Source organism: Rattus norvegicus, chromosome 1 (genome assembly GCF_036323735.1).
Source record: "Rattus norvegicus strain BN/NHsdMcwi chromosome 1, GRCr8, whole genome shotgun sequence".
Taxonomy (NCBI): Eukaryota; Metazoa; Chordata; class Mammalia; order Rodentia; family Muridae; genus Rattus; species Rattus norvegicus.
In genome coordinates this window covers 217004864-217021987 of record NC_086019.1, presented here as the reverse complement: position 1 = coordinate 217021987, position 17124 = coordinate 217004864, and the positions used below count along the sequence as shown (strand labels likewise).

General features: G+C 49.9%; 2 protein-coding genes across 7 annotated transcripts; one reads left to right on the top strand and one right to left on the bottom strand.

Annotated features, from left to right (window-relative positions):
- Positions 1-548: 548 nt before the first annotated feature.
- Ccdc86 (coiled-coil domain containing 86) lies at positions 549-6929 on the top strand. Its single transcript, NM_001006974.3, has 4 exons — positions 549-1269; positions 3899-4028; positions 5825-5899; positions 6031-6929. The coding sequence occupies exons 1-4, from the start codon at positions 569-571 to the stop codon at positions 6148-6150; spliced, it is 1026 nt and encodes a 341-aa protein (NP_001006975.1). The 5' UTR covers positions 549-568; the 3' UTR covers positions 6151-6929.
- Positions 6930-6943: 14 nt separating this feature from the next.
- Positions 6944-11805, bottom strand: Ptgdr2 (prostaglandin D2 receptor 2). Of its 6 annotated transcripts, none has more exons than XM_039079849.2 (4): positions 11641-11744; positions 10370-10468; positions 10146-10239; positions 6944-9192 (listed from the first exon to the last, which is right to left on the bottom strand). In XM_039079849.2, exon 4 carries the CDS (start codon positions 9140-9142, stop codon positions 7931-7933), a length of 1212 nt encoding a protein of 403 aa, XP_038935777.1. In that variant the 5' UTR covers positions 9143-9192; positions 10146-10239; positions 10370-10468; positions 11641-11744; the 3' UTR covers positions 6944-7930. The 6 variants fall into 6 exon arrangements, with proteins under 6 accessions (XP_038935777.1, XP_038935774.1, XP_038935775.1 ...); XM_039079846.2 differs by having other exon boundaries at positions 6944-9266; positions 11641-11743; XM_039079847.2 differs by having other exon boundaries at positions 6944-9198; positions 11641-11743.
- Positions 11806-17124: the final 5319 nt, after the last annotated feature.

Here is a 17124-nt window from a genome sequence, read left to right as displayed (position 1 = left end):
GAAACTGTTGAAGCATATCTGGGCACAGTAGTAAAAGAGATGGTAAGGGTGAGAACGTTTAAGAAAACTCAAAAATTGAAGATTTCCCACTCATGCAGACCCCCAGGGCCTCCTCCTTTGTTACACTGCGCAAAGCTACTATTACAAAAGATAAAACAAAAGAAAACGTGACGTATGCGGGCCCAGCTGTTCCAGAGTAAATTAACACGCTCAGCTCTGCCTACAAACTCCCTCCGCCTTTTTGCCAACCTCTTCTCTCAGGGAAAAAAGAAAAGGTATACCCCACTCCAACCCCGCTTCTCTTGCACCTAGAACTCGCGGTTTACAAAAACAAAAACGACCAAAAAAAAAAAAAAAAAAAAAAAAAAAAACCGCATCGCGGAAACCCAGCAACCAGACACAACACGCATGCGTCTACTAAGCCCAGCCCCCGGGACAAACATCCCCTGCTTTTCCACGCATCACTCTACCGCCAGTGCGCACTTCCTGCCCGGTACGGAAATAGACGAGTCTGACGTCATATGAAGGCGCCGACGATTCTGAAGGCTACGGAGACTACACGTGAGCCATGGGTACGCCGCTGAGGCGCAGCCGGCGGCTGGAAGGCCTAAACCCTCTGTCTCTGGAGAACCTTCCTGACCCCGAAGTCTCTCGGGCCAAACGGGCTCTTGTAGATTTCAAGTCGAACCCAGAAGAAACAAGAGAGCTCGAGTCTCCGAGAGTTCCGCCACTGGACCTTGTGTCTCCCCAACCTCAGCCGGAGACTAGCCCCGAATCACCCTGTCCTAAACAGGATGCAGGCTTTGGGTCCCCACAAAGGCAACCAGAGCCTCACCCTGGGTCCCTTCAACTTCATCAAGATCTGGGCCTGGATTCACCTGCAGGACAGACAGAGTCGAATCCGGAATCCCCGCAACGAGAGCAGTCATCCAAATTATCTCCCACACAGGACTCTGAGGTAGCCCACGCTAAGGAGGAGGTGATCCCAAGATCTCCCGAGCCTTGCCCGGGTCAGCAAGCACCGGGTCCCGAGCCCTCCCAGCCAGCACAGGAGCTGGCATTCCAGGCACCTAGCTCCCCAGAGCGCCAGCTGGAGCCAAGCAAGCTACCTCCGGCTGGAGAGTCAGTGACCGGAAGTCTCGACCTAAAGAAGCGAGTTATAGCTTCTCCCCAGGCCCCAGCGTCCAAGAAACTGAAGGAGGAGCTTCCTGTAATTCCGAAGGGGAAGCCCAAATCCGGGCGTGTGTGGAAAGACCGCTCCAAGAAGAGGTAAAGTGAGGACAGCATGGGCGATGTGTTGGGTTCTCCGTGCATTTGGACCTTGCCTTCGCCTGAATGAAATCCCAGACTTGAAAGAGCTCACCCGAGTAAAATTAACAAACAGGATCATGTCAAAATGCCTAAGGGAGATCCTCAGTGGTCTTGAGGTGTTCTTTTGAACTTCCTTTCCTTCCCTTTTTTTATTGCGAGGCAGGGTCTCACTGTGTGACAATGGCTGTCCTGAAATTCACAGAGATATGCTTGCTTCTGCCTTCCTAGTGCTGGGTTTGAAGGCATGTGCCACCTTGTCTGCCACATCTAGTGAGGGAAGCAGAGCAAGAAAGGCAGCCATTATAGTGAGATCCTTTTTACTGTAAAATATCATCACTGGTTCTGTGTCACTTCCTTAGGGATGGCCAGAGAGTGAGTCTTTCATAGCCAGCCACACATGTAATCACATTTAATCTTTCCCCTTTGGAGCAGGTGTTACTAGTATTAATATTGTACATCTGAAGAAAACAAGGCTCACGGAGGCTAATTGAGACACGGGATGGGAGCATAGATTTGACCGCAAAGCGAGTGAGCGGAACCCATTAACCTGCTTCTGTTGACCAGCTTCACTTGGGTTGCAGCCTTCTTAAGACATGGGGTCTTCCTTGTCCTTTCAGTGCTGGGGCATGGTAATGCTGAGTTTATATTTTTCAGTAAAGGAATGAGGAGGCTTATATGAAGGGCATTGTTTAGGCAGCAGGGAAAGAGAAGTGGGTTCAGTTGAAATTTCAGCTCTGGAGAAGAAGTAGGGTTGAAGTATCAGCTACTGGCCAAAGACAAGAATTCGTAAGAGAACAGGGCATCAGAGATTTTAAGAGGATGACATTGACGGATGATGGACTGTGCCAGGCTTTGTGCAGGCACTTTACAGATGTCATTTTGTTACTCTTAAAGCCTAAGCTCTGGGTATAACCCCTCCCCCAAGCATACTCCATTAAACTTAAGAAAGTTAAGCTTAAAGAGAAAGGCACCAATCAGAAAAACTTTGAAGCTGCTCCCAGCAAGTCACAGTAGCCAGGCCACTGATGGCCACAGGCAACCTGTTACCCTTCTATACTGTTATGTACACACAGGGGGGTGCCGTGGCTGAGAGGCTTCCTTGCCCAGGGTCTCATAGGAAGTAAATAATGGTCTCAGGACCAGACATCCAGGCCTGTTTTCCATCTCCAATAACTAGTGCTGAACATCGACTCTGCCTCAGTGCTGTAGCCACTTGCTACATTTACATTCACTATTAAATGAAATAATCTATGAGTCTTCTTAACACAAACTACAAATCAAGCGCTACAGCAGCCTATACGTAGTGATTCCCTTTCAGGAAGGGGCGGGGATCATTTCCATGACGGAACATTGTTGTCACTGATGCTCTAACAAGATATAGTATTATGTCTAGTGGCTCTGGTTTCTCCAGGCTTCCATCATCCTGTCCTTCCAGGATTCTCAAATTCCGGTTTGTTAAGAGTGAAAGGAAGTCCACAAGGTACCCACTGCTCTGCTTTTTGGAAGCTGGGTCTTGAGAAAGCTTGGGGACTTAGCAGAGAGGAGAATGCTGGTGTCAGAAGCTAGCGATGCAGTGGGAGGGGACAGAACCAGACTGCCTGTGAGTAAACCTGGTGCCAAGTTCCACACTGTGTGCCAGACTCTAGGAAGGGAGCAGACACTCAGAAATGCAGCATTGACCTTTGTCTGGTCAGCCACAGACATGCACCAAGGCCTTCAGAGACAGGGTTCCTCAAGATATCCTCTAACAGGCAAGTAAATAGGAACTCCTACACGAGTCAAGGTTGGAGTGTGGGAGGCAGAAGGGCCACTGTGAAAGGATCTGCTGAGGAGCCTTAGAGTTCTGGGGATAAGAGAGGGTTGGGGGGAGAACAGGCCCATGGGACACCCAGCAGACTGAGCAGGTAGTGGGGGAGAGATGTGAGGGCTTGTCTTCATTTTATTTTTACTTTTTATCACAGAAAAGGAAAGAGCTGAGTTTTATGAGTCCTATCACCAGTTTCAACAGTTTTCAGCATTTCCTGGCCCAGCTTTATCTTCTGTTCCTTGTCCCTGCACTTAACCCCTCCTAAAATGTTTTAGCATACCCTAGAGTGTTCTTACAGATGTCATCTCCATTCTTCTATGACTGTAAGAGCATTTGACTCTCCAGAAAAGCCAGACTTATCAGAAACCCCCAAATCCCACTTCTCCACCTTCACATCCCCCAAACTGAAGAATAATCTGAATTTTTTACAGAAAGGCTTTGTTTTTGCTGTTTGGAGGTAAAGTCACACCCCTCTAGGGAATGAGCACCTCATCTCCAGAGGCATTCACTCACAAGTTACCCTGTTTGGTAGCAGCAAAACTGCACAGCTGAAGCTGTATGAGTACAGAAAGCTTCAAGTCCCAAACTACACTCAGGAATGAGAGGACTCTTGAGTCTTGGAATGGAAATAGGCCTACATGCTTAGTAGCCCATTCCTTCCTAAGCTTCTGTAGAAAGCTGAATGCCAGGCAGTCAGGAAAGGAGTAGACGCAGACCCAGAGCCCAGTGACAGCAGGGTGTGAAGGCAACACCACAGAGGTCCCCTCCTCTCCTGCCAAGGTTCTCCCAGATGGTTCAGGACAAGCCCCTGCGTACCTCCTGGCAGAGGAAGATGAAGGAGCGACAGGAGAGGAAGCTGGCTAAGGACTTCGCCCGGCACCTGGAGGAGGAGAAACAGAGGCGCCGGCAGGTAAGGGACCATCCCTCCAAGTCTGGATCCCAGAGGCCAAATACATATCTGCTGCAGTAGACGCTGGGAGGATGACAGACAAAGGAGTATGACTTAGTCAGAGCTCCTGGGCATGAGGACCCCAGGGGTAAGAAGAATAGTCTAGGGCCATGGTAGAATTCCCACTCTACCATACAGCTAAGCCTTTGCTTATGGACATGCAGGAGACCTGGAAGTAGTGTGATGAGCCCAGGGTAAAGACCAGCAAGCCATCTTGGCGGCGGGGGCGTTCAATATGGTGGGGCTAGACCCCTCTCAGAGATCTGCTTATGAGGGAAAAGCTTGCCTCGGATTTGTTGCTGTCATTCTAGAAGAGATTCCCACACACTATCCTGGGGGTGGTTCTTATACCTTCCTTCCAATTCACTCCCCTTGCCCCAATTCAGAATCTCATTAGAGATTCATGCCCATGAGCTAGGGACTTGACTAGCATACACAGAGCCTTGAACTCAATCACCAGCACCACAAAGACTTGTTCCCAACACCTTTAGCCTCCAGGAAGTCTTGAAAACAGTCCCAGTTTTGCTTCGGCAGTCAGCACTGAGCGAGCAAGGACATGCTGGGTTGGTTAGCAGGACTGTCCACAGGGACGAGTTCAGCTCCCACTGCCAGTCTGTTGAGCCCAAGGTACAGAAGGAGTTCTGATTCAAACGATTTGTCTCAGCTCTGTAGTCCCAGATTGGCCACTGAGAGGAGGGATGGACCAGTCAAATCACTAAGGCATCCCTCCACCTATCTTTGCATCACTGCAGATCTAGCTGTCACTAAAGCCGTATCTTTTTTCCTGTGCAGCCTTGATTCCTGCTTGGCCAAAATAGTTGCCAACTTGTGAGCAACTGGAAAGGTGCATCCTCCCAATCCTCCTTTTAATACATAAGATCATAGGTCACTTCCTCCCCAAGGGCACCAGGTTGTCAAAGCCACAAAAAGGCCTGACCACATAACAGTCATCTGGAGCCACCATCCATGCCCTAGCCCTACTAGTACAGTGGCAGCATAGCCAGGAAGCCCTGGACTTCCCACCCCCAGAGCAGGCTCTGAGTGTCCCTGGAGAGCTGGTACTGTTCCAGGCCTAGTTACACACTTCTTTTTTTTTCACCACACACTTATTTCTTAAGTCAGTCTGATGAGTTAGGTCCTGTGGTCAGCTTTACTGTAGAGATGAGGAAGTGGAGGTATAGACTCAACCATAGCACCCTAATTAGAAAGCAGAATGAAGACTTAAGCTGGACCAGGTTCCTCCAGAGCCTTTTGACAGCTCATCCTGCCCAGCCCTTCCTAGGGCCAATTGTGGAGCCCAGCTATACTGGCCTTTCATTCTCATTCTGGGACACCTGAACCTGAGCAGAAGAAAACCTGGGACCAGCCCAACCTTCTCCCTGGCAGCTAGTGCATGGGGTGTTGTGTAGAAAGGGCCATTCTGCTTGCATTTGACTTCTAGGTGGGAAGACATCCGCATCTTGGCACATGCAGTTGTCCTGTGAAGCCCCTGCCTTCAGGTGTCTGCTTTCCCACCTTTCTGATTTGGAACTGGGTACTCTTGCCGTGGTGGGCCTCAGCTCCAGGCCCACAGTGCAGGCATTGCATCCCTGGTCTTCCCCGGAAGTGCCCAGGCCTCTACCCTTCCCCGCTGGGAGCAACCTGGAGGCCAAGCAGGCTTCTCCTCCTAGGATTGTGTGGGTTCTCACTCACCAGGGGCCTGAGATACTAGGGCCATCTCAGCTTCTAGCCTGAGATTCCCCTTCTGTGTGTTTCAGGAGAAGAAAGAACGCCGAGCTGAGAACCTCAGACGCCGTCTAGAAAACGAACGCAAAGCTGAGATTGTCCAAGTGGTGAGTGCCCACTCGGGGTGCAGGCTGGGCAAGGTGAAAGAGGCTGTTAGGGTGCTTGGGCCCCTGCCCCCCTTTTCCCCAAAGACAGGGTTCTCATCCACACTGATACCTCTTATCTCCCACTCCCTCAGATCCGGAACCCTGCCAAGCTCAAGAAAGCAAAGAAGAAGCAGTTGCGCTCCATTCAAAAGAGAGACACCCTGGCCTTGCTCCAGAAACAGCCACCCCAGAGGCCTGTAGCCAAGGTCTGAGCTCAGGACAGTCCAGGGCCTCAGCAGGCGAAGAGTCACAGCAAGCAAGCAAGGCACCTCTCAGACCACTGTCTGACACCTTTCCTGGGGCCAGCACACTAACACTGTCACATCAAGATGGGGACTCCAGCCCAGAGGGAACTGAAGACTGTGCTGGAACTCAGAGATTTCACTGTCCCCATCTCCTTTCCAAAGTGCCTTATGATCCTGAACTGTTGCGGGTGGTAGCAGCAGTGCACACCTTTAATCCCAGTGCTCAGCAGACAGAGACAGGCGGATCTCGGAGTTGGGCCAGCCTTGTCTATAGAGTACAGGATAGCCAGGGCTACACAGAAATCCTATCTCAAAAAAAACAAAAAACAAAAAAACAACAAAAGGTCTTGAACTGTGAATTCTTGTTTCTTGGTGAGCTGGTAACTTCCTGTCTTGGGGTCCTTAGTCTATCCACATCGGGAGGCCTTCTATCAGAAGGCAGTGCCTCCATTTTTTTCAGTGACACCTTGGTCACTAGTGCATTCTGCTGATTTGGTCCCCTCAGTCAACTGAAGCCAGCCCTTCCTTAATTTGGCACTGAAAGATTGAAGTGGGTAGTTGCAGGGAGCGGAGTTTCTCTCCAGCACTCCTTTCCCACATTGGACTGAAGAAGCCTTGGGACTTGAGCCATGCCCACTTACTCTACCGCAGAGGTGTTTATTGGTGTCCCCATAAGTACAGCTCTAGGCTCCTAGAAGGACAGAAGTCCCTGGGCTTTCATTATCATAATAAACCATTAAAACACATGGTGTGACAGGTATGCTGAGTAAAACAGACGAGACTTGGTGACATTTTACTCTCTGGTTTGAGAAGCACACAGAGCTGACAACCAGCCTGGCCTTAAATGGTTCAGGAGATCCTGAGAATACCCGTCCTTGTTCCATCAACTCCCCTTCCCCTAGAAGGTAAAAATGAGTCAGCCAGCTGCCCTGCAGTCAGTCTATGGTGAGGAGGAGATCTGATGTGTGATGGAAGGTCCATGGCCACTACAAGTTGCCCTCCTACCTGTAGGTTAGAAGTGAGAGCTGCCAGGCCGTCTCCCTGTGAGGCAGTTAATAGGGGAAGGTTGTTCTCTGGATAGAATTGATCCAATGATAACTGAAGGCTAGAGTGCAGCTTCTGGCAGCAGCGACAGCTCTAAAACTGGGCAGTGAAGATCTTGAGTGGGAGTTGACACCAATATGGCTAACAAGCTGGATAGCAAGGTGTGGTTAAAGCATCGGTCTCAGGCTAAATGGGGGGTTAAAAGTGAAGGCCGTTGGCTGTAAACTGCTTCTCAACCCTTTTCCTCTCACTGACTCCCATAAACAGTGCTAATTGGCAGTCTCCATTCACAAAGCAGGGCCTTAAGAGATGCGGGCTCTGAGCTTAACCTCAATCCCAATTGCCTTGGGCCAGCTACCAGGAAGGTAATAGAAGTACAAAATCTTTACCCAACCCTCATCAGTTACCCTAGCAAATCCCTAGGCAATTAAGTACTTGGATTCTTTAAGTGTAGAAACCTGGAGTCAGGAACCAGGTAGCACCTCTAAAGGCTACTTTTGCATTCCTGCTGCTCTCCCAGTTCCACATTGCAAGATTAAAGTGTTTAGGAAGGATTGCTCCTTGCCCAGGGCACTTCCACAAGCTGGTTTCCTGGACCCTACCCAGTAAGCTACGACCTGGGCCTGGCATTGGCTATGTACTTTTTCAACTGGGTATGGGAGAGGCCTGGGATGTGTTGGCACAGCTTCTGGGCTGTGCCCATCTAATCCAAAGTACAGCTCAATGAGCCCTGCTTCTCCTGGGACTGCTCTCGGACCCTCCGTGGGAGCTCTGCACTGCCACGCCTCATCCAGCCGATTAAGCGAGCAGGACGCAGTTGGGGAAATCGGTCAGCCAGCAGTAAGGTAGAGGCTGGGGTGGTGGTGGAGGAGGCGCGGCGGCGATGGCGGCGGCGACAGCGCTTGCCGGGCCCAGTACTCAGGTCGCTGTCCTCCACCAGCACGCTTTCAAGCACCGTGAGTAGCGAGCGCCTCAGCTTGTGCAACATGTCGGGACAAGTGAGCACATAGAGTAGTGGGTTGACCACGCTGTTGAAGAAGGCCAGGCTGGTGACAAAGGGCAGCCCACGTGACGCGAGCTGCCGTAGCGTGGTGACAGAATGGGCACGCGCCTCCAACAGACTGAAGATGTGGTAGGGCCCCCAGCAGAGTATGAAGGCCACCACTATGGCTGCCACCAGACGCACGAAACGGCCTGTCCTCTGGCGACCACGGTGATGCAGTTGTAGGCTCACAGCCACGTGGCTCGAGGCGATGATGGCCAGAGGTACCATGAAGGCCAACAGGAACTTGCTGACCGCCAGGGCCTTCTGACGGTAGTCGCACGTGGTGTCGCGGTCAGACCCTGGATTCAAGAGCAGCATGTTGTAATAGCACATGATGCGGCCATCACGCCGCGGGATGGTGTCCCTGAACACGAAATAGGGTACTGTGTTGAGCACCGCCAGAGCCCAGAGCATCAGGCAGACTCTGTGCGCGGCCGCCACCGTGCGGTGGTTCTGTGCCCACACTGGCCTCACCACCTGCAGGCAGCGATCCAGGCTGATGGCGCTGAGCAGGAAGCCGCTGGCAAACATGTTGAGGAAGAAGACCGAGGAATGTAGCTTGCAGAAAGTGGTGCCCAGTTCCCACGAGTGGCCCACTGCCAGAAAGTAGGTGAAGAAAGGCAGAGAGGCAGCGGCTAACAAGTCGGACAGCGCCAGGTGCAGCACCCAGGTAGTGACCACCGTCTGGCGCATGCGACAGCCCACCACAAACAGGATGAGTCCGTTTTCCACCAGGCCCAGCAGGGAGGCCAGCCCGTGCAACAGCACCGACACGTGGTCAATATAGCGGAGGCTAGAGTTGCTGTGGTTTGGAAGCTGGACCATCTCCTCCAAGAGTGGACAGAGCGGCTTCAGTGTGATGTTGGCCATGGCCAGGTGGAAGAAAGGAGAGCTGAACCTGGCACCCAGGAACCAGAAGCCTGTAGCTTGGGCAAGAGATGAACCTATCTTAGAGTTGCCAGTATTGCCTGGTAATAGGGTAGACACTGGGAATCTGTGAGGATGAGGAAGACAAGGGAGTATTGCAGTTTTGGGCAAGCCAGGTATAATCTTCCTGAGCCTAACAGTCTTGAGTTTGTAAGGCTACTGGGACAAAATGAGAACACTTTTAAAAGGGTGTGGGTGGATGGGGAAAATATAAGTGTGTGCTCATGAGGAGCTGAGTGTGACCCCAGGACCTAGGGATGGTACACGTGCTGAAGACATAAGGACAGGTGGACCCGAGGGGCTCACACCAGCCAGCCTAAACTAAGTAAAATGCAGGTCCTAGAGACCTTAAAAAGACAAGGTAGGGGACTGGAGAGCTGGCTTCACAGCAAAATGTATACTGCTTTTTCAGGGGACCAGTGTTTGACTTCCAGTACCCACAGCTGCCCCATATAACTCAGTTCCAGCAGGTCCAATTCCTCTGGCTTCTGTGGACACCTGCATTCACATGCGTACCCACCAACACACACACACACACACACACACACACACACACACTTTAAAATAAAATCCATTTAATGTGGACTGATCCTAAGCAATATTACTCAAGGTTGACATCTGATTTATACTCCCATATACGAATACCTGCATTCACATGCACACACATACACAATTTGAAATAATAAAAATAAGTCATTTTTTAAGGTGACTGCTCCTAAGGTTAACTTTTGGCTCACACACACACACACACACACACACACACACACACACACACACAAGGGAACTGATATAAAGCAGGCACTGTATCAATACCATTGTGATTACTATTAAGCTCTCATCCAAGATCACAAAAGGTCAGGCCAGGCAGGATTCATTTTCTCAACCTCCGAAACAGAAGAGTAGCCCCTCATGTGGGATGGGAGGTCTTTACCACCCAGTCCCTTACCTCTCTGCAGTTCCTCCTAGCGAGCAGTGGTCAGCATCGGACGTGTCTGCTTGGCTGTGCTGGTTGATTGAGATCAGGGGAGCTGGCCCTTCCTCTGATAGAAGGAGAGGAAATAAGATAAGAGGGACAAGCGTGAGACCTGGCTGGAGGAAGTGTCACACAAGAACCCGGGGAAGGCAGTGATAGTCCTACCTATCCCAGGAAACCCAGACCCATGTACTCACCCACACCCTGGGCCAATAGGGACGATAGGCGACAACTAAGGAGCTCTGAAAAAGCCAGGATCTCTGAATGCTCACAGCCTCATGGAGAACCCCAGGACCCTGTAACAAAGCTGGGGTCAGGGAGGCCTAAGGGAATCACATTGTATACTCCCTGCAGCAGAGAGGAAATGAAAGCAGGGTGTGGGGACTCAGGCTGGGCCAGGCACCCACACCCCTCCAGGTACTGTGGTAGATCCTGTAATAGATGTTCTTTCTTGCGGCTCTGGGAGAAATATGCCAGTACTCTCTCCATCCCATTGTACAGATGAGAAAACTGAGGCACATGTGTTTAAAGTGTTTGTTGAGCCACTCAACACAGCCATGTGGAAGGGGGATTGTTCAGTCCTCGGGCTGCTGTCTAGCTTCAAAAGTGGGATGATAGAAGAAGAGAAGGAAATAGGTTGCCAGAGACCTCAGAACTCCTCATTCTAACAGAAACAGTGGCCAGAATGGAAAAATCTACTCCCTTCCAGAAACCACTGATCTTCGTAGGGTTGAGCTCTGGGACACCAACCTAGAATATCCCTCACAAAATACCTCTTGGAGCTAGGTCAAAGGGACCAGGCACATCTGATGTCTGTGATTTCTATGAATTCCTACAGATCCCACTGTTTTAGCTTTAGCATCTGCAGAGCGGTTATACTCACATTAATCCAATAAGCATAGCTTTTCAGAAGAAGAAACTGGAGTTCAGAGAAGCACAGAAGCTGGACCAGTGCTGTGGAGGGAGACTATTTTCCTTCCAGCAGACAGGGCCATTCTTTCTGCCTTGAGACATCCCTTGAGCTGCACTGTCAGTATCATGTGGGATGCCAGTGCTCCTGCACTTTTTGGAACCACCGGTTCCTATCCCTCAGGCTGCATGAAGACAGCTTCAAGACTCAGGATCTTGGGGCACTCAAGCAGCTACAATCCTGTTATAGTGGGAACCCCAGCTTTCCAACACCCTGAGCTTGAACCCAGCCTCCAGATGGGTGAACTTGTCAGTTTCTCTAAGCTCACAGAGTGATCATGTCCCCTCTCCTGAGGTGGCACTGTGGCCATGATTGAATGGCTCACACATTGGGTCTACCACCTAGCTAGCCCCCAGGAAAACACTGTCCTTCCTTCTGGGCGTCAGGCTTCACCAGGCTTCTAAGCTTATCCCCTTGTCATTCTAACTAGGAGTAGCCCTCTGTGTAGTCCTGAGAGCCCACCAAGGCTGCCCAGCCCCTGGAAGGCTGCCTCCTTACCGAGCCACACAGTGAGCACAGGGTTGAGCAGGGTAGCAGCTTCTGAAAGCAGCAGGACTGAGCACCAGGAGTGGCAGGAGGGGAGTGAGCTAAAGGAGGAAATAGCTGTCAGCCCTGACCAAGGGCAGGGGCGGGGACACTATGTTCAAAGTCTTTCATCTCCATCCAGGCCACCAGCCCCTGGTCCACCCCTTTTCTTCATAGAGGAGCCTCTATAACCCAGAGGGCAGTGTTAAGTCCTTTACTGCTAATCCCCGGACACCACGATTCTCCAAGGAGAAGTACTCCAGCTCTTCTGAGGCAGCATGGGCCCCTGTCCCCAGAGAACTAGAGGAAACAGGGAGGGGCCGTGGGAAGAGCACAGAGACCCTTGGCCAGGAGGTCAGTCACTTCTCCTTACTGGGTGCTGCAGTGGTGACCAGGAACAAAGTCTCACAGCAGGTGGTAAGGATGAAATGAGGTGGGTCATGGGGGCATCCGGCACACATGTCCACAAAGACAGCTTCTTTCCCATCCACAGAAAAGTAGGGAAGAAGGTAGCTACTTTACAATAAAAAGAAAAACAGACCCCGAGTCTGGAGTAGGAGAAGGTTGAGTCTTAGAAGTTTGCATTTTAGCCCGACAAGGTGCTGCACGCCTTTAATCCCAGTACTAGGGAGCCAGAGGCAGGTGGACCTCTGGGAGTTCAAGGCCAGCCTTGTCTACACAATAAGTTACAGGACAGCCAGGTCTGTTACTCGGGTAAGCCCTGTCTTGAAAAACGACAACCCACCCCAAAAAAGTTTACATTTTCTCATTGTCTGACTTTTGTGAGTATGTATGTACACGCAGGTATGCATACGTGCAGGTATTGGTGAGCATGCATGTGGAAGCCAGAGGACACCTCAGCTGTTGTTCTTCAGGGGTCATCCAACTGTGGTGTACGTATATATGTGTGTACGCGTGTATGCATGGTGGTGTGTGTGTGTGTGTGTGTGTGTGTGTGTGTGTGTGTGTGTAGACCAGAGGTCAACATCAGGTGTCTTCCTCAGTCATTCTCTGCTTCATCTCTTTTTTTTCCAGATTTTATTTATTATATTTTATGCATAGGGGCATCTTGTCTGCATGCATGTCTGTACCATGTGTATGCAGTGCCCATGGTGGCCAGAAGAGGGCATAAGATCCCCTGGAGCTGGAGTTACAGGCACTTGTGTGTTAGAGGTGTGGGTGCTGGACATTGAATCCTCTGAAAGACCAATCAGTGCTCTTAACCACCAAGCCATCACTCAACCACACATATGTATGCGTGTGCACGTATCATAATACATTATATAATATATATTTATATATAATATAATATATATTAGTATATACTATGCCAGCATGAGTGTTCCTTACAATGCCTCAAGACACAGGTTGCCTCAGAAAGGGCCTTGGTTGTCCAGACCCTTAGCCACACAAAAGCTCTCCCTTCCTTGGGTCATGATGCTTGCAGCCCTTCCTGAAAGCATTCCTACACCTTCTGGGGATAACATCCATCCTTATCTGAATCTAGACTGTGCCTATGGGCTCATTGTTTCCAGCTGGTTGTGCAGTATTGGGAGGCTGTGGAACCCAGCAGGCAGAAGTAGGACAGTGGGGTGAGACTTTATGGTTAGACCCATCCATCCCTCAGTTCCTGGTTCATACTTTGATTCCTTTTTCAACATGATGTCAACTTAAACTGCTCTGCCACCCACTTCCTGCCATGCTGGGCTGAAACCCTCTAAAACCATGGACCAAAACGAACCTTTCTTCCCACAAACAGTTATGTCAGGTACTTTGGTCACAGCGACACAAGCATAACTAATATGTTGCCCAAGCCATACAGGCAGGGGCAAGGCCATGAGGCAGTGTGCTGTGGTGGTTAGGCCAGGACCTTTGGGTCAGGCTGCCAGTATTTGGATCTGGCCCTGCCATTCTCTAGCTATGTGACCTTGAGTGAATAACTCCACAGCAGTAAAACATAACTCTTAAAATGTCTTCTGAGGGCTGGAGAGATACCTCAGCGTCTGAGTCTGTTTCCCAGCAGTCATGGGAGAAGGCTTAGAACCTGTAGCTCCAACTCCTACACATTCTGGGCGTAACAACTGTCCTAACACTCTCTACTGGACGCCACAGGCAACCGTACGCACACACTCAAACACACGCACTCACACACACATACACACTCAAACACACGCACTCACACACACATACACACTCAAACACACGCACTCACACACACACTCAAACACACATAGACACTCAAACACACGCACACACACACATGAACACATGCACTCAAACACACAAATGCACACAGAGGAACATACACACGCGCACACACACTCAAACACACACACTCACTCACAAACTAAAAATTGGGTGGTACATGAGAGGGTTGGTGGCTGGGGGAGCACCCTCATAGAGGCAAAGGGGAGGGAGGGAAGGGAGGTTGTGGGATGGGGGGCTTGTGGAGGGGTAACCGGAAAGTAGGATATCATTTTAGATGTAAAGGAGTCAAATTATTAATAAAAAATGAATCTTTACAAGATCTTTCTTCTGCTCAGTCTTAGCCTTAACAGAGGTTGCTATGTAGCCTGCTCACTGAACTAAGAGAGTTCCTTCTTTCCCTAATAGACTTATCTCATCACCAAGGCACGAGGCCTGTACAGACATCCCTCAGGCTCTCAGACCACCCAAGTCCTCCCCCGGCATGCCTTTGTGCAGTGAACATCCTGCACGGCTTCTATGGCAACCATGTTAAGGGGCTCTCATTCAGATAAAATCCTTTCTCTTCTGCCTTTTCTCAATTCTAATCCTGTCATAACACTCATGTCCCAGCCCTCCCTGAGAATCTCTTACTGCTAAATAAAGTTTCAAAGCCCTAGTAAAGTTACAAAGACAAACCAAAGCAAGGATTCCCCGAAGTGAGGCATTTTATGAAAAAGCAAAGGGCACACCCTCTTTCCCCTTGTCGAAGAGGGGCTTGTGGGACCCTGGCTGATCGTGTGCGATGAGAAGCAGCTTCTACAGGCATCTACAGAGTGTGGGGAAGGATGTCAGCAGGATGTGGCTCATGATTCGTACTCTAGAGTCTCAGGATGTGATTCAACAGTGCCCACTTGGAGAGGAAGAGTGTCTGAAGGGTGGCAGAGCCATGGGGTTCCTGGGGACCAGGGTTACTGATTAGGAGTGACAGGCAGAAGCCATGACTGTTCAGCAGTCCTATTTAGCCTTAAAGTAGGAGGAGAAAGACTAGTCAAAAGGAGAACTGGAGGCCATCAAAGCCGTCACCTCCCCGCAATCAAATGGGAATGACAGTGACTGGGACCTTAGGAAGGAGCAAACATAGCATTGACCAAAGCTCCACAGGGCTGGGGAGAAGACCCACTCTGTAAAGTGTTTTGCCAGGCAAGCATGAAGATTGAATGCCCAGAATCCACATGAGAAGTCAGACACAGCAGCACACACTTGTAAGCACAGTGGTGGAGCAGTGGTCCCTGGAGCTCACTGGCCTGTCAGCCTAGGCAAATTGGTGAGCTCCAAGTTCATTTGAGAGGCCCTGTCTCAGAAGACAGATACGGTATGTAGTGACTTCTATGTGGATATTAGCTGTTATGCCAATGCTAAACAAGATAAAATCCATAGAAACCCAGAGGACAGGGACAGAGTAGGGGACTAGAGGGAACTGATAGACTCTGTTAGAAAAAGAAGAGATGGTTATGGATGGATGTGGGGGGCTGGAATGGGAGGATCCAATGCAGAGGGGGAAAAGATGGGGTATGGGGAGAGACAGCTAAAATTAAGGGCCGGTTGAGGGAATAGTATGGAAATCAACAAAGCAGAAACTTCCTAATATATACACATAATGGTAACCTAAACGAAACTGCCAAACAATGGGGGAGGAAACCCCAACTGGCCATCACTCATCATCAACAAAGTTTCCAGTATCAGGATCCGGTTACATCTGCGTTGTTAGCCAAAGGGGCCCCAAACAACCCAGGCTGCTGCCTAGACTATAGATTGCCCTTCAAAAGCTGACAGCAAGACCCCACTGTTGAATGAATACACCTACCAACTCACTGAACACGGAGAGGTCAAGCCACACAGAGCCTTCACCCCTGATTCAGCATCTCTGGTACAGGAAGGTACTCTGCATGCTCTCAGAAGAAAAACGTAAACACCAACCCAGCCGCAAACCCTTTATCTACCATGGTGTGCTGCCTGCGAGACAGGCCTGTGCAATGCTGGCACAAAACCTGTGGGAGTAACCAACCCATAACTGACATAAGACCCACTCCGTGAGACGGAACCCATTCCTGACACTGCTTGGGTGACCGAGAGCCTGAGACTAGAGGTAAAACCAAACACTGCTGTTCTAAAAGGGGGATGTGGCAATAAAAGAACTTGTAATAACATCGTCTATTGTCACAGAAGAGCATCCTGCTCAGCCATCATCAGAGAAGCTTCCTCCTGCCACAGAGGGGGACAAACACAGAGACCCACAGCCAGACGCTACACAGAGAGTGAGAGACCTAGGACCACTCAGCCCTAAATGTGTCTCCCTCAAATACTTCCCCTCAGAGCTCAGGGAACCTAGAGGAAGAGGAGGCAGAGGGAGTATAAGAGCCAGAGAGTGTGGAGAACACCGGGAGGACAGGTCCTCACTCACAGAGTCAAGCGGTAAGCACGGGGCCTGCATGCGTCTGCACCAGGTCCTCTGTGTATACAGCTTCAGGCTCAATGTTTTTATGGGATTCCAGAATGTGTGGATGAATAGGTTGCCGATTTTTTCAATTTGTTTATTTTATGTATATTGATTTTTTCCTGCATGTGTATATATATACCAGAAGAGGTCATCTGATCCCACAGCATCTCTGATTCTTGTGTCTTCTCTTGGGCTCTTTTTCTTATGTTAGTTTGTCTTGTCCAACTTTGATGTGGTGGACTTTGTTTTCTCTTATTATACTTTATTTTGCTATATTTTTGAGTGAGTGAGTGAGTGAGTGAATGAATGAATGAATGAATGAATGAATGAATGAATGAAAACCTAGCCACTATAGTAAAGGTTAACAACTGAACTATCATTTTTGCCTTGTGGGAGAGGGAAATTCAGCTTTCTCCAAAGGAGTGACATTGAGTATACCAAGCACTACAGGGCAGAGCAGGCCTCATGTTCAGGAACAGTTAACTGACATATAATGGACTCTATAGGCTGTGTGTGTGTGAGTGTGTGTGTGTATGTGTGTGTGTGAGTGTGAGTGTGTGTGAGAGTATGTGTGGGTGTGTGAGTGTGTGAGTGTGCGAGTGTGTGATGTGAGTGTGTGTGAACGTGTAAATGTGTGTGAGTATGTGAGTATGTGTGTGTGTGAGAGTATGTGTGGGTGAGTGTGTGAGTGTGTGTGTGAGTGTGTGTGAGTGTGTGAGTGTGTGTGTGAGAGAGTATGTGTGGGTATGTGAGTGTGTGAGTGTGTGTGTGAG

Excerpts from the sequence above, each read along its gene's own strand:
- Ccdc86 (NM_001006974.3), top strand. The coding sequence starts at position 569 with ATGGGTACGCCGCTGAGGCGCAGCCGGCGGCTGGAAGGCCTAAACCCT. Across the intron at positions 1,270-3,898 it reads AAAGACCGCTCCAAGAAGAG|GTTCTCCCAGATGGTTCAGG; the intron begins GTAAAGTGAGGA and ends TCTCCTGCCAAG. Across the intron at positions 4,029-5,824 it reads AGAAACAGAGGCGCCGGCAG|GAGAAGAAAGAACGCCGAGC; the intron begins GTAAGGGACCAT and ends TGTGTGTTTCAG.
- Ptgdr2 (XM_063264453.1), bottom strand. The coding sequence starts at position 9,142 with ATGGCCAACATCACACTGAAGCCGCTCTGTCCACTCTTGGAGGAGATG.